General features: G+C 37.7%; 1 protein-coding gene across 1 annotated transcript in view; it reads left to right on the top strand.

Moving 5' to 3' along the window:
- Nucleotides 1–25,055, top strand: part of SSBP4 (single stranded DNA binding protein 4) — a 401,255-nt gene that overhangs the window by 104,263 nt on the left and 271,937 nt on the right. The window contains exon 3 of the mRNA XM_063455410.1: nucleotides 21,667–21,728. Within this exon, the coding sequence (XP_063311480.1) occupies nucleotides 21,667–21,728 (62 nt within the window). The remainder of the gene's footprint in view (nucleotides 1–21,666; nucleotides 21,729–25,055) is intronic.

Below are 25,055 nucleotides of genomic sequence, written 5' to 3'. Positions count from 1 at the left end.
AAAAAAAACCCACATAATTGAAAATAGCACCATTATGTTTGAATTCTATACCATCTCAATCATGACATTTTCTGAGCAGTGCCCCAATTTAATGTTTCTTTTTCTCACATTTATTAAATCTGTGCAGGCTGTTTTGTAGATATAATCAAAAGCAAAAGTGCTAGATAAAATGTACATGGATGTCTTGGCAGATATTCTAAGTGGCCTGTAGTGGCTCTCATTAAATTGTAATGTTATCTGTAAAACAAAATATATTTTTTTCATCTTTCATTTCAGTCTATCCAGAACAAAAACTATAGCATTTGTAAGAAGTAAGTTGTGGTAGTCTATATTTATTTGTCCACTTTGCTTTACAGTGGGGACATAGAACCGTGTAATAGTGGGTTTGAAGGTGTTTCAACTATTCTTCTAAATATACCATTTATTCAAGTAGGAATCCAAGTTTGCTGTATTCAACTTCCCTGGCCAGTGGTACATGATAAGCTCAGCTACACAAATGCACTATTAACCATTGTTATCAGGAGGTATGGTAGATATTATTTGCAAGATAATATCTAACTGCTTCCAGGTTCCAAGCCATGGATTGTGCCTCCTCAGATGTTGGCGATGTAGTCAAGCACTGGACACCTTATTATATCTTTAATAGTCAAGTACCATACTAATGTACCAACTAGTTCTTAGGAACATGAAATTACAGTTGTCCCTCAGTTTTCATTCTATCCGCTTGTTATAGATACTCAGATGATCACATGAATCTCCCTCATACCTCTCATAGTTATCTAGAACATGACATGGACCCCCGCATCATGATGTTGGTCACGCAGAGTATTAACTCCTATTTTGTGAAAATGTCCGCCACTCCCTTTGTGATATTTAAGTTGCATGACCTGGTTTTGAGTTCTAATTGATTTATTCACCCACACTTTCAAATTTAATGTCAGCTCTTTATTATTATTATTATATAGTAGCACTGTTAGCTTTGTAATTGTGGTAACTTTTTTGGTTTTCAAAATTCTTTTTTTTTTATTGTAATTTAAGTATTTTTTTTTTACTATACTGAGTGTGTATGTACAATATGTATAGTGTGTGCATGTATTGATCTAATTTTTAAGATGGTATTTTGAGTTTGGGCTATGTGGTGTTATCGTGAGATTGGAATATGTGGAATAATTTGTCCATGGGGCTGTAATATAGACTGTGTTCTTTAAAACATAGTAGTGGGTTGTTCACATTTACTTTGTTCATGGCTAGGGCTGGATTTCACATTAGGCAGTGTACTACTCAGTCACCCTCAGTGCTTTGCTGTCTTCCCAAACAGCAAAGACCTGAATTGAGGCTGCAGTACATTGTGATTGCTGAGCTATGTCTGAAAAGCCTGATTTCTAAATGGCCCTGCCTCGTCAGAGATCAACAGCAGAAAGGAGAGAGGACAGGGGTTAAGAGACACCTCCTGTAAAACATTGCTGGTACATACAACATACAACACAGCCACACTGCTATCCACACTGTTACACACTGCTATACTACACTACACGTGTGCTACTCATACCCTAGTGTTACACACACTACTACACTACTACCCACACCATAACAAACACACACTACTACTCGGTCACACACACACCATATACAAACACACAGACACAAACACACTTCTACATATACAAACATATATGTTTATGTATAAGGTTTTGTTTTTGGGGGGGGATTGGAAGAGAGTGGGCAAAGGCGTTTGGGTATGCTGCAGTTTCTTGTGATATAAATCTGGCACTGTTCAAGGAGGGAAATAGTAAACAGAGCTATTAGATTAAATGTCATTGGAAATTAGATGTATTATAGACAGTATCATACATTTTCTGTTACAACCATGGAAAAAAAATCACATTTGGGTACTTTTATAGGAGACATCCACTGCAGGAAATATTCCTACATTAAAATCATGTAGAATCGAGATATTCATATTATTAGCTCATTAGGGCAGTAACCCCATGACCTGTTCTGATATGTGAAAATCATGTAATTATTGCACACTTTGGATCCCCAAGGCCTGCATGTGTCACACAAGGATTTTTTGTTCCATCTCTTTCTCCACCGTGCATGTCACTTTATTCACCTGGGATATTTATTAAACTCATTTGGTCTATCAGGTGTCATTCGGCTCTGAGGGTGTTTAAAGAAGGTTGAGGTTAGCTACTGGCAATTGCAGGCATGCTAAATTTGTAGGTGACAAATATGAAGGTGGGGGGGGGGGGGAGGGTGGCTGTGTTGGGAACAGACAATCCCAAATCCTATTTGGTAGTTTAGAGGAAGAACTAGGCACCTTAAAGAAAAAAATCTCTTTCTATGACTTAACGCACTGCACACTCTTGCTATGGACCTCCGTTTATTCAGTTTATTTAGTGTAGGTGTATGTGTTGATGCAAGTTACTTGCATACTTTGGTAGAGCTCCTGCAGAAAGATTTTCTCATCTATACAGAGGGACATTTGAGATTCTGTGACCTGAACGGTTTAAATGTTATTGATCTCCCATAATTCAACTTTTTTTTTTAGACTTGTTAATTGGTTTTTGGATGAATTACAAATCAAATTTTTAATGTCTGGTGATATGTCAGAATTCACAAAGTCTGAAATGGCTAATGGACTTCTTAAGAAACAAACATAATAGCCAATAGAAGACTCATGTTGTTTTGTGATTTGGACTTGCAGTCATATGTTTTTAAATTAAACCCTTAGTGGCGTGGGAGTTAATTATGTGATGCTTGGTCAGCAGTTACTTGCCAGCTGCCACCTTAAAATGCAAAAAAAAAACAGTATATAAATTCAAAAATACCTCCTTTATACCTCCACCAGCCACGCCACGGGTGGGGGAATGTCTATTAACCGGTGGCTGCTCACAGTAATTAAAACTAGCAACTGGACTGCTATTGCTCCCTGATTGCTAAAAAAAAAGCATAGCAAGAACTGGCCGGTCCCCACATACTGGCCTACGTTTTGGTACAAAATATTTTGTTTAAATCGTTTTGTTATGTACAAAATTTAGACGAATCCAAATGTCACATGGGTGAAATGCAGTTTGTCCGAATCAAACTTTCTTTTTTTTTTTCTTATTAATTGATGACTTTAGTGATCTCTTTAACTCAGTACTTGGTTAAAGCATCTTTGACAGAGATTACAACCTTGGGGTTTCTTGAGTATGATACAAGAAGCTTTGCACACTTCGATTTAGATAGTATTTGTCTTTCATCTTTGCAGGTCCTCTCGAGGTCGGAGAGTCTGTGGACAGACATTTTCAGATCTTTCCAGAGATTTTAGATTGGGTTCAGGTTTAAGCTCAAGTTCTGCCACTCAAGGGACATTTACCCAGTTGTTCCTCAGTCATCCTTAAATTGTATTGGCTGTGTGCTCAGAGTCATTGTCCTGTTGGAAGTTTAACGTATCGCCCAGTCTAATGTTCTGGGTCCTCTGGACCAGGTTTTCATTAAGGATATTTCTGTATTTTGTTGCATTCAGCTTTCCCATAACCCTTTCTAGTCTGTTCTGCTAAAAAATACCCCCAAAAACATGATGCTTCCACCACCACATTTCACTATTAGAATGCTATTTTGCAGATAAAGGACAGATCAGTGGAGTGTTGCAGAGATTTTTTCTATCACCACAGAAGATCTCTGGAGCTCACCTAGAGTGACAATCGGGTTCTTGGTTACCTCTTATAGCAAGGCCCTTCTCCCCAAATTGCTCAGCTTGGTCAGGTGGCCAGAAGAGAAGAGACCTGGTTGTTCCAAACATCTTCTATTTAAGAGTTATGGAGGCTTCTGTGCTCTTCAGAAATTTCAATGCAGTCTTGCCCAGATCGATGTCTTGACACAATTCTGACTCCGAGCTCTGCTGGCAGTTTTTTTGACCTCAATGCTTACTTTTTGCTCTAAAATGCATTTACAGCTGTGAGACCTTATATAGATAGGTGTGTGCCTTTCAAAATCCAATTAATTGAATTTGCCACAGGTGGATTCCAAAATGTAGAAACATCTCCAATATGATCCAGAAATAGAATACGTCTGAGCTAAATGTCAAGCTGCATAGCAAAGGGTCTGAATACTTATGTCATAGTAAAATTTCAGTTTTTCAAGGTTGCAGCATAAAAATTAAGGGGTCTGAATACTTTCTGAATGCAGTATGAATGAAATATGAGGAACATATAAAGTGTAATAGCCAAATACCTGTACCATTTAACAATTGTATAAGGAGTATTTTTTCTTTAACCACAACATTTTTCCAGATGTTGTGGGAGGTCCTACATTTTTTTAACAGTTGATTTTCATGCAATGTGCAATACAAAGCTAGTTAAAATGAATCCTCATTTGGTGGAGCAACCATGTTAAATCAATTGTCTCATATAGGTCCATTTTGAAACATTATCTAGCAGATATGGCCGCCACAAATGCAGGAAGATGACAGATCCACCCGAATAAAAAAAAAAATGCCATTTGTTTCTTTGGGGAAAGTATAAACTTCATGTAAAAAATGCATGTTTTCTCTCTTGACACCTCTGTGCTTTTTAACTAAAAATGGAAGAAAAAAAAACCCAAACCAAAAATACCCAAGTGACAGGTCCTCTAATAAATCAAGATGCTGCAAATGTCATAGATACACTAAGGGATTCAGTTGTTTGAAAGACCCTGAAAAGGTAACTCCAGTGCCAGAAGCAAAACTAATTTGCCCAAAGTGCAACAAAACTTATTACTGCTGTCTTAGTATTTTATGTGCAAAGTATAGTGGGCGCATTAAGTGATCACTGTCCATGGTACTGATAGTCTTTGTGGACACGCAAATCAGTCTTACTGATGTCTACAGGTAGGATATATGTGTGTGTTTAATTTCAGATATAAACAAACACTGTTAAGAGACTTCACAGAGCCTGTATCAAGTAGCACAAAACCGTACAAAAGTTTAGGAGCCATCAGCTAAATTCTGATTTGCTCTGGGGTTTTTAAGGAATTCAGTCTACAGACTGCATAATCCAGAATAATACAGACTGTGTATAATTTGGATTAGAAGCTAATGCCGAAGATCAGCGCTACACACCACAAACCGAGACATGTTGAGGGTAAAAACTGGTTTGAAAACAATATTTTCTTACTGGGATCCTTAGATAAAACACCAGTCCAATGTTTGAGATCTATATTGATCCATTTTTGGATGAAAAGTAAAGTGTTTACAATGCAGCATGTAGAGAAGTACTTATGAGAGAAGTAAATGGTTTGTTTTGTTTAGTTTTTTTTGTTTGCTTTGTTTTGTTTATCTATTTCTATTTGCATTTTATTTCATTTTCTTTTATTTATTTTTTCTTTTTTTTTTTCTCCTCATTTAACCTTTAAAGTGCATTTTTAGTCCATAAACTTGTGGATTTTGTTTATATATATATATATATATATATATATATATATATATATATATATATATATATATATATATATATATATATATATATATCGTACAAGTAATAATACAAGCTTAGCAAACTTCCAATAAAATAAGTCTAGCAGGCTAGCATTTCAGCTTGGAAATGTTCTTGGTAGAAACTGCCAAACACGTGCCAAAAATACTTTGCACTGAAGGAATTGTTGGTGGATCAAGTGTATTATGTTCATTGTGCGATATTGTATCTGCTCCTGGAGAGTAATGATTTCTTGGGTGGATTCATTATAGCAGGGAAGTAATTGTTTCTAATGAAAGATTGGTTAGAACTCCTGCTAATGATTGCTATTCTATGCCTCACAGATCATTATTGTCCATTACCTCACTGCAGCCTGTTTGCCAAGGTGATCATTTGCTAAAGAAGTTAGATAAGTTTTAGGCAGCAGGTCAATGAAACTGTTAATCCAGATGCATGTTTTTCCATTTGGTCTTAATCCCTTCCTGCTGCTTCTAGGCAGACGTTATTGATACTAAGTGGCCGTTCACTCATTATAATTGAGGAATGAATCGCTTAAATTGCACTTCAACTAATTTGGGATTTGCAGGATCTAGTCTGAGTGCGTGGATTCATTTGAATGGAATGCAAGCCAAGCAACATAGCTCAAGAACACAGTTATGACACAACATTGGGCAGTGGCTTAGTTCTCCTTCACAGTATATCCAAATCTGCTTGTTTAATAGATGTTTTCATACGGCAGCATACAATATTGGCTTTTTAATCCACTGCGTGAGTTAACTATTAACAGGAACACATTGGCTGAAGGAAACAAAAATATGCTACTTACCCGCGGATTCTATTTAAAAGTTACTTTGCCATTTGAATGATTTTCTAAATCATCTATACTATGATTGCCAAAAAGCTAGCAAATACCTCAATAAAAAAATAATACTTTTGTATTAGATATTCTTACTGGTCCACATACATCCTCCAGCTATGTATTTGCAGTGGCCAACTTAGTGGAGACCCAAATAATTTTCAGGAAGCTTAACTTTGAACCTTTTATATTTGCTTGCAATGTTTTTCTGCATAATTTGTAGGTTACATTTCTATAGCTTATATTGTTATTTACCTATATCAAAGTGCTAAACAGAAAGCCTTTGTTGCTTCTAACCATATATATTTGGGTTTGCTCACAAAACACTGTGGATTTCGGTTAGTTGATATGATGGAGGTCAAAATAGCAGATTTGGGGGGGGGGGGGGGAGTTGCACATTCAGCTATATTTTCAAATCAAAACATAGAAACATAGAATGTGACGGCAGATAAGAACCATTCGGCCCATCTAGTCTGCCCAATTTGCTAAATACTTTCATTAGTCCCTGGCCTTATCTTATAGATAGGATAGCCTTATGCCTATCCCACGCATGCTTAAATTCCTTTACTGTGTTAACATCTACCATTTCAGCTGGAAGGCTATTCAATGCATCCACTACCCTCTCCGTAAAGTAATACTTCCTGAAATTATTTTTAAACCTTTGCCCCTCTAATTTAACACTATTGCAAAATGATTTTTTATTTTTATTTTTGAAAAAAGGTGTGCCATTCAGGGGGTAGAGTGTGACTGCCTTGCTCCAAGAAAGGAGCATTGCAAATTCAGTTGATATATAGCCTATTGTTAGTCCAGTGAGACTGATTTCAGGAAGACTAAAATAATTTCAGAATGGAAAGATACGTTGCTGTCTCCACCAAATTTAAAGCAACAAACTTACAGTAATACTCCATTATTGGTGCCCTGAAAATGTGGGATGTTATTTTACTTGTTTTTCAGGTGTCTGTGGTTATTTAGTCTGTGCCACAATCTCATGGACTCCTGAACATGGCAGCTATGCCGAAAATGGTGGTGGATGCAGCACCAGCCAATGGCCCTTCACAATTGGTGGATAGGCTAACTGCCCTTAAGTGTCTTTTCCTTCGGTTTCTCAGACACATATCTTGCAGAGGAAGTTTTAGAAAAATCATCTGCTGGTGACCAGATCGTTCTCTATGGCAAATGCCATTGTGATTGCATTGGATGAACTGCCTTTACCTTTTATCTGTGCCAGCTTGGAAAAAACTCCAGTGTTTTTCTGGACTGCCCGCTCTTTTTATTTTTCTTATGCCATGACAAGGCTTGACAAATACCAGATCACCATGGCAACTAGCCTGGCTCCTGGGAGTTTATCAGCCCGATCAACATTGCACCAATGCCTGTTGGTGGTGTGGTGGAACTACAGGGAACAAGGTCACAAGTGTGACTGGGCCCTCTGTTTCTGCCTGTCATCGGGGGCCCAAGAACTGGCTGGCTGCCCACATTGGGATCAAATGTTGATTTTATTTACAGATTAAGTGAAGTGACCAATATAGGGAAAAAAGGAGAATCAGTAAAACAACTATAATTCCAGGTAGGATTTTTTTAGACACATTGACTTCTCTCAGTGTGCTAGAGGGATTTTCCTAATGTGGGGCAAACAGAATTATTTACTAAAGTGAGAACTCAAGGTGAACTTCAAATTTAAAGGGACACTATAGGGACACTATAGGTACCTAGACTACTTCATCTCATTGAAGTGGTCTGGGTGCAGTGTCCCTGTCCCCTTAACCCTGCAATGTAAATCAATGCAGTTTTTGATAAACTGCAGTGATTATTTTGCAGGACTAAGACTGACTCCAGTGGCTGTCTATCAGGGAGGGGGCAGTGGGCATTATAGTGTTAGGAATCTAGATTTATATTCCTAACACTTTAGAATTCCTTTAAGCAAAATAGCTGAATACCTCTCTGTCAGTTATGATTTTAGTTAAGCTACATGGCCTTAAATTTCGCGTTAAAATCGCACTTTAGTAAATAACCCTGTAAATTATCAATATACAGTATTTAAGGTGTGTTGTTGTTTTTTCATGTTTTTTTTTTTTTTTTTTAACTGGAAGATAGAAAGTTCCTCTTTTTTTGAGTGTGGTATTCAGTAACAAATGAAAAAAACAAAGGTTCATCTTGCCTAGCCCTTGTTTATTTTAACATGAGACCAGGTTTAGCTTTCTACTATATCCAGCTAGCAGCTACTGCCATAGGTACTTGATACAACTTTGAGTGAGAGCTTTGAGATTGGCAGGAATGTTGTCATTGATTGTTACGTAAGACTAGGTTACCAATATACAGTTTGTTTTTTTTTCTTCTTTTTTTCCCAGAGTGTGTTTAATACAGTGCATGCTGTACAGGTGTGCGAGCAGTGAAGCAATGTGCAGTGTTTCTTGAATTAAACACAGAGGGCTACCCACACATTGTTTAATGTATTTATTTGCTATGCAATTTGGCTGAGCTAAATAGTGGCATTAAGAAAATTTAGCTGAACCGAAAAAAAAAAGTTTACAGAATTTAAATTTTTTACCCTGCACAGATCTACAGATTCTGGAGTTATCCACGAATACAGTAACACTACTATCTTATTCTTGTAGCTAAAATCTAGGTTTTCTCAGACCAAGCCACAGTTGTTTCCAAACTTCCAACTGACTTTTTTTTGTGGTTTAGTGTTCTTTTCCTGTTCTTAGCTGAACTAAATAAACCTTCTGTGATCGTAGGTAACTGTATGTACCAAGTAATGTGCATTCAGCTCTCTACTTTCTGGAATGATAGTCTAGTTAAGCAATGGTTTTAATTCTGGAAATATTTTGAATTTAATTTTGTGTTGGAAGTTTCCTACCTGTTTATGTTGTATTATGCAATGTTGTATTTAAATTGCTGCTAATGCAAATAATCAAGTGGTTTTCCTTTCTTCCTAAGAGCAATACACAGTTTAAGCAATAAACTGTGACACTGCGAGCATATTCTCCACACCTGCATGTGTCCAAGGACTTGGCGTTGCCTTCACAGGTCGTATTCGCCAGAGTTCTTATTAAGTTCCATAAATGCAGAGGAAAAAGCCGTGTCAATGGCTTTTTCATCTAAAGCCCAACATGGTCTTCTCATCAAGCATGTAAAATTTAATTTAATTTGCTCTAATTTGTCAATAGAAAGATACATCACAGATAAGAAGCATTTCATTTCTAATGATAGTCAGAACTACGCCTAATTAAATGCCCTTTAATTTTGATTTAAAATCTCATCACATTTTATTACAAGTCTGTCTACCCTTGTCCATTTGTATGCCTGTCTTACACATTCTTAAGAAACAAATCGCAGTAAAAGCCCTATTTAAATTATTGGATCATGAAAGCAAACCATGACCCGTGGCTTGCTTTGTCAGGTATCTGGGATCATTGTGTTGTATGGGTGTAAGGAGATTGTTAGTTTTGTTTTTGTTGGTGTCTTTAGAATCCTGGAATCTCCCTGCATGCACACTGTATATTGTGTATCCTAGTCACTTTTTCTTTCAGCTGCTTTTTAGAGGTGGACAGGTCACTGTATCTGTGTCACTGCTGAGACACAAATATTTGTCTGCAACATATCTATCTGTAGCAGTCCTACAGGCAAACCCAAAATGGACACTAAAAACTGCTCAACAATGCTTCCTTTATATTTGCAATTGAAAACACTGTTCCCGTGCCCTGCCATAAGCTACCCACTCATTTATGTCAATTTGTCAGGGGTTCACAAAAGTTAGATCCCCAGATGTCGTAGAACTACAATTCCCATGATGCTTTGTGTGTCTTTGGAATGCCTCTAGAATGGCAAAGCATCATAAAACCTGTAGTTTGGGGATCTACCTTTTGGGCGCCCCTGCATTAGGTTATCCCTTTCATATTTCATTTATATCAGGACATAATATGACCCTCCTACCTGGAAAAAGTGTCCCATTCTCTCTGCTTATGTAGTGACTTAACAATAAGGGTATGCACTTCCCTCATGATTAGTTTTTGAATAACCAACTACAATTTCATGAATTTATGCAGAGAATTAAGTAAGTCCCTCAAAAATACTGAATAAAAGCAATATCAACTTGGGAGGCAGAATCAAGAACCTTCAAGTATATAGTACCTTCGATCAGTTAGCATGATTAAAGGGATTCTATAGTGTTAGCTCCGCCTCCTCTCACGTCAGCTGACGGGGGTTAAAGCAAATATGCGGCAAGTACCACAAGCACATTAGGCCCTCCCCATAGGAAAGCATTGCCTCAATGGGGATTTCACCGACGCTTGGATGTCCTCATACAGAGCATGAGGATGTCAAGCATAATTTAGGCATCCTGGAGTCTGTTAACATCCAGGAAGTGCCTCTAGTGGCTGTCTAATTAACAGTCACAAGAGGTTGTCTTAGTCCTGCAAGGTAACCATTGCAGTTTCTTTATAAGCTCAATGAGCTGAAGTGGTCTGGGTGCTTATAGGATCCTTTTAATATATTATTTTAAAAACTGTACATTGAACATATTAAAATATTATTATACTGTGATCATGAGTTGAGAATACACAGACTTTCCCCCCCCCCCCCTTGTTTTGTAATGCATTATCTTCACCATCTCCAGCTTTGTGGGCAACACAATTTGCCCCTCAAGTATGCTAAAATGGCCACATGTATACACCAAGATATTAAACTGGCCTTGTAATGTATAAGTCACTTTTACCTTAAAAATGTTTAAGCCCTGCCTTTATGGTTGCTAATTCAAGAGCTGTAATTGCAAGTTATAGCGTGCTTGTACTTTTGTATGCTAGTCAAGAACATATTTTCAAATGTAAAAGAAATAATTCATCTATTGGGAGAACTTATCATGATATGTCTCCTACATAATTATGAATTCTCCATGCAAGTTATATTTCATAGAATGTTTTATGATGCAATATTCTGAAAGACATTTGGGACAAGAAATTTTAATTTTTCACAAAGTTGATGGGTGTATTTTTTATGTATCTTGGGAGTCCAGGAGGTATAATTTCCTTTTTTATATTGCAATTCAGCAATGTAAAATTAGAAATGTTCCATGTCAATTAAGTTGTTACAATAGACCTCCTATGTATGTTAAAACCCCTGCATGGGGTCTTCAGTTAACATTTTTAATATACAGTATGTCGATCCCTTGACCAAAGACTTTTTAACAGAAGCCTGTGTAATTGTGTGCCTCACAATTAAATGTCAGTCTCATACTTTTTTTTCTGTGTAGTTGATTGGCAGTTGTTTTTTGTTTGTTTTATTTAAATAAATGGTAGGTCTGTAGCTTGAAACCACAAAGCGACAGAGAGAACTAGCAAATGATTTACCAATTAACACTTTGGTATGAAAAGCAGAACGAATGCGAGCATGTACAGTAGTATGAATCTAATTAAATTAAACGTTTAGAAATGGCAAAATTGTCCGGTAACCAAGATGCTGTTTTCGCAAATCAAAGACTTTGACACTGTCTAAGAGTTCACCATTGGTAATCTATTGACAATGTTCTCGCCAACATTTTTGCTTGCTCCAAAGAGCTGCAGTGACCATGCTTGCACGATCTCTCTCAACCAGAGAGATGCTATTGCAATTGGTATCTCATCATAATACTGAAAGAATAAATAGACAAATACATTGATAGTGTATTGAGAGATACAACTTCATACTTTATTTGTTATAAGGTAAATAAATGGATTTGTTATTTTTATAAAATGCCCAGGCACAAGTAACAACATTTTAATGAGCCATGGAATCTGAAATGTGTACATCCCTAATGCAAAATGCATGGTGTGGCTTTTTTGTTGCTCTTTTATTGATGACTGTAATTTCAATATTTTACTGGTTAGACCGTCCAATTTAAATGTATTACTCTACATGACATGTCTCCTTTACTTAGATTGCTTCAAAAGCCTTGCACAATAGAACACCAACCCGTGTTTGCCTTCCACTGTGTGTGTGTGTAGGTCTGGTCTTACCTACAGCTAACCTCCAGCCTGTAGTGTCTCATTGGATGATGAAGGTCAGCTCACTGTGAATTGCAGAATTTTATGAGACAAACAAGTGGTGCTAAAACCTCCTGAACCTTTAGAAAGAATATTTTTATGACCATTCCTAGCAATAAAACCATTCCTCTGGGGTTGGCAGGAATTAGAGCGGTCAGCTACCAAAGTGGAGGAGTGCATGTTATCTTACATAAAGAAGTCTATGGGCGCAAGAGTGTAAAAGATATTGGGCTTTTTCCACATAAACTGCTCAATTAAAAACAGAATCCCTTGAGACCAGGTTAAAGTCAGATTTATTTTTGTAAAGAATTTAGAAGTCTGCCTCATTTAAACAATTCTAAACAGTGCTAAGGGCAAAGTTCTTTACACTGTTTTACACTAATTGTTAAATAATTTGCTTTATTGGCTTTCAAGTGAGTGATCAAGCTTTATCACTCCTCTAACACTTTGTACTTCTAACAACAAAGAAAAGCTGTAAACATGAACGAAGACAAATAAAATGAGCACCTTTCTGAGTAAAGCTCAAAAATATATAGGTAAACAGAGTTTTAATTCCGTTAACCAGTGTTTAATATAATGTCTTCCTACCTTCTGTGTTCTTGAGTTGGCGGTTCCTAACAGACACCGTGTTATAGGGAACACTCCAGAAAACAAATTGGATTTTTCATGTCAGTTTAAATATTAACTAATACGAACATAAGGTTGTCTTTTAGTAGAACCTCCTCGAAATAGCCCTGTGCTGAATGTAGTATGATGATTGTAGTGCATTTGTATGGTTACATATGTAACCGTCACCCAATTTTAAGGTCTGTCTGAAGTGTTACTGTCTACTGCATTAAATGATAGAAGTTAGTGACATTACAGAGTATTCCAAAAAACCTAACACCATCCTCTGGCTTGGTGGAAAGAGGTTAACCACAGCTAAGTCCCTGTACACCCTATTGAAAAACAAAAGATCTTGTTCCAACCCTGGTGTGTAGGTCAACAACTATTTGCCTTTTTGCTACTTGTACGGGGAAATGCACATGCTCAGGCATATTTCTGCATTTTACAAGCAGGCTGCTAATATACAAGCGGTTGCTATCTGTAGTGGCCACCGTTGTACGCAGTAGGCTACAAAAATTTGTAACCAATACAAGCTACCAGATGTTGATAATAGGGATGGCTTATGGAGGCCATTTACTGACAAGGATGAAAGCAAGTTCTTAGTTTTCATGTGTTGAAGAGTCAGACACAAGTAGTGTATGAATTGAATATTTCAATGCATTGGGATGTATTGGGGCCATTTATTATATTAATATAGTGCCCTACATTTTCTCAATTCAATATTAAATATTTGGTCTATACAAGAGGAATGTGAAGGTATACATTGTAAGAAAGACATGGCTTTATCAATGTGTGTAGATGTTCATTGTCAAATACGCACACACACACACACGCATAAACATAAACTACATGAAAAAGAGATTCGGCTAAAATACTTACCATTGAGTATTTGCCATTGATGGGATATCCTCTTCCAGGTTTCCAGTATTTGCATTTTTAATATATTTTTATATGTTTTCATACATATTCTCATTTAAATATATTTCTTTTGGTGTGTTTCCTCCACACTTGCTCAAGAGAGATGTTGTCCTTTGCCAAGTTTCAGTCTGTGTTAACACAAAAAAAAGTGTTACACAGTCATGATACACATAGGCATGGGGTTACGAACATTCACAAGCAAACAGAGGCATTAACTCTACTCATTTTCATTTAGATTGCAAAAGTAACTTAAACCTGGCATGCATACTTAACGTATAACTTCAAATAAATAATATTCCTGTTCCATATAAGATTATCACCTTTTCCATGCTTGATGTTATCTGGAAACAATATTAGGGAGTTATCAAGGGTAAGTTTAATGGCTTCTCCCACATATATTGTCTGAAGCCCCTCTTAGAACCAGCCCTATACTAGACCAATGTCCATCCCTAGATCCTAATGTGTCACATTGTGACACCAAATTTGAAAACTAACTGAGCACTACACTGTCACCGCTCCCCGCGATTCTGGCAGCATGGCCGCACGGAAACATAGCGGCTACACCAACAGAAAAATCAAATACTTACCTTGGTCGCGGCAAACCGCTGCCTGACCTCCTCCTAACCAGGTCCCCAGCGAGTACGGCGTTCCTAGAGACGCCGGCCGCTATGGTTCCGGTTTTAATAGGAGACCTACCTCCGTCCACATCAAAGATGGCGCTATCATGCGTGCAACGTCAGATCATAGACGTGCACTCACGTTATAGGGTCAGTGGTCAGAAACAGCCAATTACAGCCTAAGGAGGGTTATTTAAACCCAAATTACCTTTTTGTCAGTGCCTTGTCGTGGTTTCCACTAGCTGGTTTTCTGAGAGTGTGTTCCTGATTACGTTTTTCTGGTATTTGACTTTGGCTTTATTTTGACTTCCCTGATTTCTGGTATCCTTGACTTCTGGCTTTCCTCATCGCTGTGTCTCATTCTTTGTCCCTAACCTTGGCAAGTATTTTGACCATTCTCCGGTACGTTAAGTCCAGTCATTTTAAGGCCTGGTTAGACGTTAACCTTAGTCCTAAGTGTGATAATATCCTGCGTGCTGGATCAACTATAATCCTGACATACACAAACCTGTATTTATAACATTCACACCTGCTGTATTAACCCTTTGCCATAAACATATCTGTGTTTATTATGAATGTGTAACAATATACATTTTTTGTGTATATACAGACTGAATCTTGACAAAGGACATCACCAGGCTTAAATCACACCTGGAGAATTCTCAGAACAAATTCACTCCAAACTGATTAATCATTGTACAGCGCTGCGCAATTTGTTTGCACTATATAATAATAATTAAAATTATGCATTTTTGGCAGCAGACGTGACACATTTATGGAAGCTTTCTGAAAAATACTCTGGCACCAGAAATTACATTTTTAGTAGCTATTTCCATACTGTCCAAAAATCTCAGGTTTAGTGTGACAGTCCTGAATTTGAGGTCCTGATCCCCTGGCACCACTTTGCTTCCTGGTATCCTGCATCGGGAGGAACCATAAGGCTCCGCTCATGCGCATCATTAGACATGTTCAGATTGCACTAACTGCACTTGGACCATTTACTACTTGGGCAGTGCCCCTGCGTGGGACTGACCAGCACAATGGCCAGTCAGCCTGATCACAGCCTATCTGAACAAGTCAATTGTTGCAAGTCAAGTTGCCTTCCTACTGTCTTCTAATATAACTATTAGTTCTACAGTCCAATTTACTCACTAACTACTTTACTGCTTTCCTACGCAACGGACAATCGTATCCCCAACATTGTTCTTTTTAACGTTCTCAAGATCATGAGCTCTTTACCTTGTTTTTACCTGCCAACATTGAGAATAGTTTGTATTTGTTTTATTTATTTTTTACCATACTTGCAGTAAACTGTAAGCTGTAATCTTCTGCAGAATATGTTGGCGCTATTTAAGTGCCTGTAATAATAATAATAATAATAATAATAACCAGTCCAACTGTAGGAGTCTACAAAGTACATCTGGTTCCCTGTTTACATTTTATTGCTGAATCAACAATTTCCCAAGTACCCACAATAAAGCCATTCACTATGCACGTCCGTACTTTATGTTCATTTGCAGAAAAAGGGGTCACGTGAGGCAAAACGTCAGACATTGAATACACTTTGCCTGAATTATTGCAATGCATTTTTTGTATAATGTCATTCCTTTTATCTAAGAGAACATTATTTACTCAGTTTACCATAAAAATGTTCTCTTTGTTCTGTTACTTTTTTGTACAGTGTGAGCAGTCTGAAGCCCAACAATATACCAAACATTTAACACAAGATTTTAATATATCCTGCTGTGTTACTCATTGTTTTAGAGGCATTTGAAAGACCCACAAAATTTCATTTTTTACGCCGGAAGCTTAACGGACTGTACTGTGGTAATACAATGACATATTCCTTTAATTACTCCACTACTGACTTTATTTCAATAAAAAAAAAATAAACAATAACAATGTAAAATTGGGATGAATAGGAAGCTTGTAAATGTGGGACACAGCAGCAATTTTATGTATCTACTACTAGGGAAAAAAAGTTTTTTCCTTTATTCATTCAATCTTTTACATATTCCCATGCAAAATGAAGTACCTTTTTATACATGTTGTAGGGAGGGCAACATTTTATAATAAATATGGTTAGACAAAACCAGCACGTAAGTGGTCTTAGTGGATTCCTGATCCCAGATAGCACCTAGATGGGGTGCATACATACATGGAATTGCCCTCACTAGACAAGTTACATTATGTTGGGCAGTAGAATGCTTTCTCTGAGTATTAGGGATACTGCCATCCCAATTTTAAGGGTAGTCTTAAGCACCATGACCACTTCACTAATTTGAAGTGATCATGGTGCTTGGAGTCTGTATGTTCAGTGTTACACCGAGTTAAAGCAGTTTGCTGCCGAAGACTAAGGATAATTCTGTGCATATTGGGCTTTTGTTGTCATCAAGCTTAGCATGTTTTTGACAAACTACAAAGAGCAGCCAAGTCCTTTCCTCAGCCAGCGCTCCGGGGCGTCCTTGCTGTTAGGGGGATTGACATCACCAGAGGGGGATCATCAAGCTGCAGGGAGAATTTGTCTTTGGAGTGAGATTGTGGGTACATTTTTATGTTCTTCTTCTTTTTGCCAGGGTGGGGGAATGCCAGTTATCTAACCAAAAGCAGTGATTACTAGAAAAGGTTTGTTGAAGTAACCTTTAAAAAGAAAGCCTGTATCTTGTGATAATATATGTATGCAGAAAGTAGAGCTGCTAGTAGAATTTAAAGGGATGCTATAGTCACCAGAACAACTACAGCTTTTAAACAACTACAGGATGTTTAATGTAAACTTCCTTTACAGCCTAGGAACACCTCTAGTGGCCACTCCTCAGACAGCCACTAGATGTGCTTCCTGGGTCAGTGTTGCACAGTATGACATTTAAAGGACCACTATAGTGCCAGGAAAACAAACTTGTTTTCCTGGCTCTATAGGGTCCTTGGATCCCCCTCACCCTCTGGATCCCCCTCCCACAGGGCTCTAGGGTGAGGAAGGGGTTAAACACTTACCTTTTTCCAGCGCCGGGCTTTCTTCTTCTGCCGTCATCGGCTGAATGCGCATGCGCGGCAAGAGCTGCGCGCGCATTCAGCCAGTCTCATAGGAAAGCATTCTCAATGCTTTCCTATGAACGGCAGCGTCTTCTCACTGTGATTTTCACAGTGAGAAGCGCGGAAGCGCCTCTAGCGGCTTTCAATGAGACAGCCACTAGAGGCTGGATTAACCCATTTGTAAACATAGCAGTTTCTCTGAAACTGCTATGTTTACAGCAGGCAGGGTTAATCCTAGATGGACCTGGCACCCAGACCAATTCATTAAGCTGAAGTGGTCTGGGTGCCTATAGTGGTCTTTTAAGGCATTATTACCATTACCATAAAGTAATTTAAGGAAGTATTACTTTACAGAGAGGGTAGTGGATGCATGAAATAGCCCCCAGCTAAAGTGGTAGAGGTTAACACAGTGAGGGAGTTTAAGCATGTGTGGGATAGGCATAATGCTATCCAAGATATAAGATAAGGCAAGGGATTAATGAAAGTATTTAGAAACTTGAGCAGACTAGATGGGCCAAATGGTTCTTATCTGCCGTCACATTCTGTTTGTTAAGGTGTAATAGTCATTGGGTGGCCCCACATTTTAAAACTGTGGCTGTCCTGTCAACCAAAGCACTTCCATATTCCAACTTTGGATGAGAATGATAAGCTGTGGGCTAAGTTTCCCATATCATTTGCAGCCTTTTACATTATCTGAAAAGTTGCAGAGGCACTGGGGTTTGGGTACCAGGAACCCTCTACTCAGATGGTTTGGCAAAAAAAGGGAAGGTGGAATCCAAAGGCTCCTTATACTATAACAGCTGCAATAAATTTCCGTGATTATGGTGCTTATAGTGTCCCTGTTAATGATTATAATGTATGAACTTTTAGCTTTTATATTTCTTCAGTTGGCTAGCTCTCTTTGTTCTTGGCCGGTATTATTAAAAAGCCCAGTGTAAAACTTTTAATGAAATCAGATGTTACCATGGGGAACGGAACCATGGAGGTGCACATGGTTCCTTCACTGTGGTGGCTGCTCAACAGTGCAGTTGAATAGCGCTCTTCAATTAAGTCTGCTATATAAATAGAAGATATTATTATAACACAGCAATACACTCTTTCTGTTGTGATGCCAAGCTCTCTATTCTACCTGTAATATTTAAGTGTGGTATGTAGTAGAAGGGTCTAATTCCCACTTTGTATGAGGGAAGTAATAGGTGTGAAACCCAGCAGTGCTACCATTCCAAGCTTACATTACCTGCTCATAACACTTGTACTAGCAGCAGGATCCTGAGCAGAGCAGCAGCAATAAGACAACTGCATTACTTTCCTTATTACCTGCTTTTAGCTAACATAAGGACTCCATTATTCTTATAATAGAGAACGTGGCAAGCAGATGAACAATTCAGACTTCAAGAACTTTTTTTTTTTTTTTTTTGGTACCTTAAGATCCTTTAGTGGTGTCTGGATTCTGTGGATTAAAGAATAAATAATATGCCTGAATATGTGTCTATTTAAACTACCATCCCGGGATTCTCAGTGATGGGCACATGAGTTTGAAGGATTTACATGTTAATGAGCCCATTTGGGTTAAGCTTTGTCTCTGTTCATTCTCATTTAATAATGCAAGGCCAACATTTTATTTAACCATTTTTTTTTCCTAAGAATTTATTTTTAAAATAAGTCACCAGATACCATTTTAGCTACCTGTATTTTTGTTCTAGTTTTTTGCCATATCCCTGTATTCGGTTGTTCAGCGCTGCTCTACTTCTTGTGTAGTTTTGCACCATTTTAGCGATTTATTCAATAAACTGTGTAATGATTATTTGCTAAACTGTGAAGTGCAAGTCTACCAAGGAATTTCACATTTTAGGAACATAACCTAATGGAGTTTCAGACTCTCTAAATCGGCTATCCTGACCATTCATCGCTTGGTGAATAACAGAGTTAGGGTTATTTACTGAAGTGAAAATTCAAAGTGAATTTCAGATTTAAAGCCAAACTGAAAGCATAGTTGACATAGATATGTTTGGCATTTTTGCAGATTTTTATGTCTCTTTTGACCTTAAATTCGAAATTCTCTTTTAATTCACTTTGAATTCTCACTATAGTAAATAACCCTGTGTGATATTAGAACTGATTTGCAAAGTTTGGAACAATATAGCAGAGAATTAGACCGGTTTTTCATCTTGACTATTCTGGCCTTACTTTTGCAAGTTTCAAGTGTTAACTCACTACTTATCAATGTGTAGTGAAACCATGTAGTATTGCTTGTTAGAGGATGATATGGTTCTGCTAAGGGAATTAACAGAGATTTGCAAAGTTTTGGCTTTGTATATTTTCTACAATTTACCATTAAGCAGAAGGGACTTTATTATATTTCTCTGTGTCGTTTGACCGCTACTTTGCAAAGAAATGAATGCACTTCATTACACCTACTCGAGATACATTTGTAAGGCATGCTAGTTTAAAACTTACATAGTGACACTTGGGTCTCCCTCCCGACTCCCTCTCTAAGGCCATACACCCCCCATCTGCCGCACCGCACAACTGGGACCCGGCTAACATCACTACCTTTGTACCACGGAGGCCTCGTGAGACCACCTAAGCAGCGGGCACAACACAGAGAAGAGTTTGCGTTCTCCCCTTTCAAAGGACAGGTCGCTCTCCATTTGCCGCCCAGGCGCGGCCGGGACAGTCAGTACACAGCCTAATGTTAACGGACCGATGTGTAGCTAACGTTTACTGCTTACAAAGGTTGCAGATATGCTGCCTCTATGGTTAACTCGATGCCGTTACTACCCTTTTTTCGTTCCCATTTTACGTTGCTCATTTTACTTTAACTTGACTGACCGTACTCTATCAATGTGGGCTTTTAAAGCTGTACAATATGTAGGCTATACTAATTACCACTTGGCTAGACCGACCAGACTGCAAGCGCCCTAATTACACCGCACGCACACCAGGTACTCGCACATCCCACACACATTCATTAACCATGAGACTACGAACAGACTGACATACCGGGACGACTCCATTTCTCCCTGGTGTACACACATACACGCGACTACTTAGCTCTAACTGCACTAATAAAGCATGCAATGACTCACACTATCCAGCCATCCGAAGACAAGGGTATAGGTACATGTCACTACCTCTCAAGCTAATCAATTTACAACCCTCAAATGTATTGTTATACCTGCTGCAACAGCCCAACAAATACCAAGATACCCTGTAATGCCGTAAGTCAGCTATAGGACCGCAAATTTATCTCGCTCACTCTGTCTATGGTCCAGCTGATATTAGCTCTGCCCTACACACCTCAGCTAGGAAATATCAAACAAACATGCACCTCATATGTGGACAACACTTAACACGTAAATAATGGTTACTCATTGAAAATAGACCCTCAACTACTACATACTAGCACTCTAGTTAGTCACACTGCGGTACACAGTTTAGACGACGCAATTCTAGACTACAAAGCATTGCGTCGCACTCTCTCTAACAAAAAAAAAATTGTGCCTGATATTTAAACCACAAGTGTTATATGTTGACTTTCTTTCTGTTAATGACTGTTTGCATAAACCGTTGTGGTATCGCAAGCATGTATGATGATCTATGCACAACCAAAATAAAGAATTAAAAAAAAAAAAAAAAACTTACATAGTGACCAAGCAGAACAGCTGCTTTATCCAGAAAGGGTAAATCTATGAAGATTTTTTTTTTTAAAAGTCGAATAGTAATTGAAGCTGAAAAAAAGGCTATCAAGTCTAACCTTTCACACCACGTCTATGTTTCTGCTGTTAATCCGCAAATATACTTTTGTACATTACACATCTATATACAAGTTTCATAGTTTTACTTAATTGTTGGAGAAAATTGGTCATTTTTAATGTTTTATTAATTGGTGAAAATCCCAAAAAAGGGATAGTTCTACTTTAATAAATCCACCAAGATGTTAATTTGCATAAGTAATTAAATTATTAAAGTAAGTAAGTAATTTAATTATTTTTCAAAATGTCATGTTTTGGGTTTTTTTTGTTGGGGGGGGGGGGGAGGGGGTTTGTCTGTGAATTACCTCTTTACGGGTTTGTAGAGCTACAATGCAGACCTGTTACTTATTATCGTTGTGATGTTTTTAGCTGAAGGAATCGTGGGATGCCTTATTTATTTTACAGTAACTGTTTTGCCCTTATTTTCAGATACGATGGGAGAAAAATATCACATTAGGAGAACCTCCTGGGTTTTTACACTCTTGGTGGTGGTAAGTTTGATTTCATTTATGTGTTTTGTTTTGTTTTTTGTTTTTTAACATTCTTTGATTTAAATATAATTCTATTTTCTCTGTGGAGAAGAAAATTATTCTGCATTGCTGAATCTGCCATCAGCTTATGACAGGATATGTAGGCATTGTAGCTGATCAACAACATGAGAAAAACACTTCAGAATATACCATTCTCCTTCCTTTCTTAATAAATGCATGTAAAAGTTACTGTGCTTTATAAACTTCAATCTCAATGCCCTTCAGTCCCATGAATTTGCTAACATTGGTCATTATGTGGCTGTATGTCCCTATATAAAATATAAGTTGAGGAAATGTGAGGTGGTGCTATATTTTTTTATTTTTTTTTAAAAAGGGCGTTTTATGAGACTTTCCTCTTTGTAGTAAATGGGAGCTACTTATGTTTGAAAACGAATGTGACATAACATCTATTTTTTGTTGTATTTTTATTTTATTTTATTTTTTTATTTTTTTATTTGTCTAACGCCATAACTGGGTTCAGCCACAAACTAAAACTTGATTTCCTGTTCTATACATCTCGGACTTGATTTTACAGCCTCCAGTATGTTAGAATGTTTCTGATTACTGACCTCAGGATTCACAACCTGGAGACATTTTTATAAACGGAATCATTAAATGTTCCCTATGGACTGAAATTGAGAACCATAGAGTTTCTCCATAATGAAGAAAAGCTCTCCATAACTTTAATTAAACAAATTACAATTCACAACAGAATGTGTGCAGATTTCGATTCACAGTGTAAGATCTGTATTCTGTTCTTGTGTTTGATTTCACTCTTGGGAGTGTAGAGTCATACATACTGACTTGGAGAGAAGCTGTGACCTGTCTATATTCAGACTATAATGGAGAAACTCTCATAAATTATGGGCTCTTTTCTACACAGGGGACCCATCGATTATAAGAAAGACATGTTTTTCAAAATTATTTATTGGTACACTGCTGGGATTTAGCTTTTTTTTTTTTTTTTTTTTCAATCTCTAACCGTATCTCTGAAACTAAAATAATTTCCTATTGCATTTGGTACGTGCTGAGCCCTTCACCCAGCACCAAAGGTTACAACATTGTGATTCAGACACTGTAAAACAGTGACACATAATCATATTTATCACCACTAGCGCTGGGTCATATCCATGGTGCCTCCTGGAAAATGAACATGCTAGAATATAAAACCTATAATGAGATCTGATTGGATTTATTCTCTTTCAATGGCTAAGGGCTCACAAAAATCACTGATCTTCACCAATGACGCCAAATGGCATTCACCCCGTTTAGCACCTGATTAAAACAGTCTTTCTTAATAACAAAAGAAATTAAAGTGGAGGAAGAATTGGGCTATATAGCTTCACATTAAATACAAAAGTAGGTTGTCAGAGTGGGAGAATATACTCTGCATTTAATATGAAGATTGCTTTAAATGTATTGTACTGTTTGGTATGTATGTGCATTTCATTGGTAGAATTCTAATATTTTGGGAGGTCATAAATTCTAGATCTATGGTTCTCAACTCTAAGAATTGGTGGATCAATCAAGACCTATTTTTATTTTTTAGCAGAAAAGGGCATATAACCAAGTATGCTAATCATAACTACTCAAGCTATACTGCTGGCACAAAAAAATGCAAAACAAAGAAAATATTTTATGTGTTTGTCCTGTACTGATTTAAGAGTGAATAGTAATGCAAAAAGTAATGGGGTTAGCAGAATATAGGGTAAGGAAAATATAGAAAACTAAATAAATGCTAAAATTATATAAAACATTTACTAAAATTTAATTTGTAAGTTTTTACATTGTTGTAGGTAAGTAGGACAGTGTTGGTCCTGAAGCATCCATTGAATATGAAAAAGATACATTCTAATATCACTTTAATATACCAGTGAATACATGATCTGGTTCTGTAAGTATCAGTACTCACTTGGGGACTCACACATGTTTGAATGCTGTGCTTTACTTGTTGAAGTCTGACATACAATACGTGTATGAACACTGTGCACTGGGAATTGTACTGAATACAATAGGCTAGGTTCAGTTTACCTTTTTTGTTAATCGTTTGCTAATTGCCTTCGTATTCATTCAGTTATTATATGAACTTGTTAAAGCTGCTATGTGAACCCCTCCCCCCCCCCCCCCCCCATTTCTTTATGAAATACTCATGTTGACTGTGTTGGAATTTCACTGAAACCAGTCAATAGATATACTGAGACAAAGTAGAGACTGTTTTGTCTCTATATATTTCCTATGCCTGCAATTCTAGACACTGGGCGGAGCTACCGCCATCTAGAAGTATCAATCAATCCCTTAGCCTCACAGTGATGGGTGCATGGAATTGGCTTTATTTATGGACCACAGGATCCTCCGTATATCTTAATGCTGTACTCTTGCCCATGCTCCAGAAGCTGAAGAGGACCCGCCAGGAGAAGATGGTGGTGCCCATGAGATAGGTTCAGGTAACTAGAACTCCTCTTTGCCTGCCCCCACAGAGGCCATGGATTCCACAGCGGTGATGTCACCATCTCGGGGGTCTTTGCAAATTATGCAAAGTCCCCAAATGATGACAGTGCTGCTTTAAAATATGCCTCAGAAATACAGCAGAGTGTATTATCTACTTCCTGAACCAATCTTCGCTGTCCATTTGTTTATTTGTTTTATTCAAGAGATTGTGAAGCAGTATGTTTTGCAGGGTTGACTTTCTGCCTCTGAACAGCCACAATCTTGGCAATATGTTCTCCAATTCATATGATTTAGATGCTAGTGTTGAAAATGACTTGTGTAGAAGATTGAACGGTTTCCTCATGTATCTGTTGGTTTGGACTAGCAAAGCAGGCAGAGGTGTCTGACCTGGCTTGGTGTTCTTTACCACAACGGTGACTTATCAGCTATCTCACATTTTCCTATGAAACATTTAAAACCAGAATTGCCCAGTAATTGCCAAGTAATCAAATATCACTGAAGCTCATTTTTTATATTTAATTAATAAAGGGGCACCACTATAGTCACCAGAACAACTACAGCTTAATCCAAGAGAAAAGGCAGTGTTTACATTACTGCCTAGTAACGCCTATATTGGCAGTCATTTAGACGGCCACTAGAGGTACTTCCAGGTCACTGTTGCACAGTACGCTCAGCGTCTCCACACACTGCATGGAGGCGCTGAACGTTCCGCAAAAATATGCATTGATTCAATTGATTCCCTCTAGGAAAACATTGGATTGGTTGAGATCGTCAAGTTTGATGATCTCAACCAAGAGGGCAGATCATGGGCAGAGCCAGGTGTGACAAACTCGCACGGTG

The sequence above is a fragment of the Pelobates fuscus genome, chromosome 5, assembly GCF_036172605.1.
Source record: "Pelobates fuscus isolate aPelFus1 chromosome 5, aPelFus1.pri, whole genome shotgun sequence".
NCBI lineage: Eukaryota > Metazoa > Chordata > Amphibia > Anura > Pelobatidae > Pelobates > Pelobates fuscus.
Note: the sequence above shows the minus strand (reverse complement) of the source record. Positions and strands in the feature narration are given on the sequence as shown.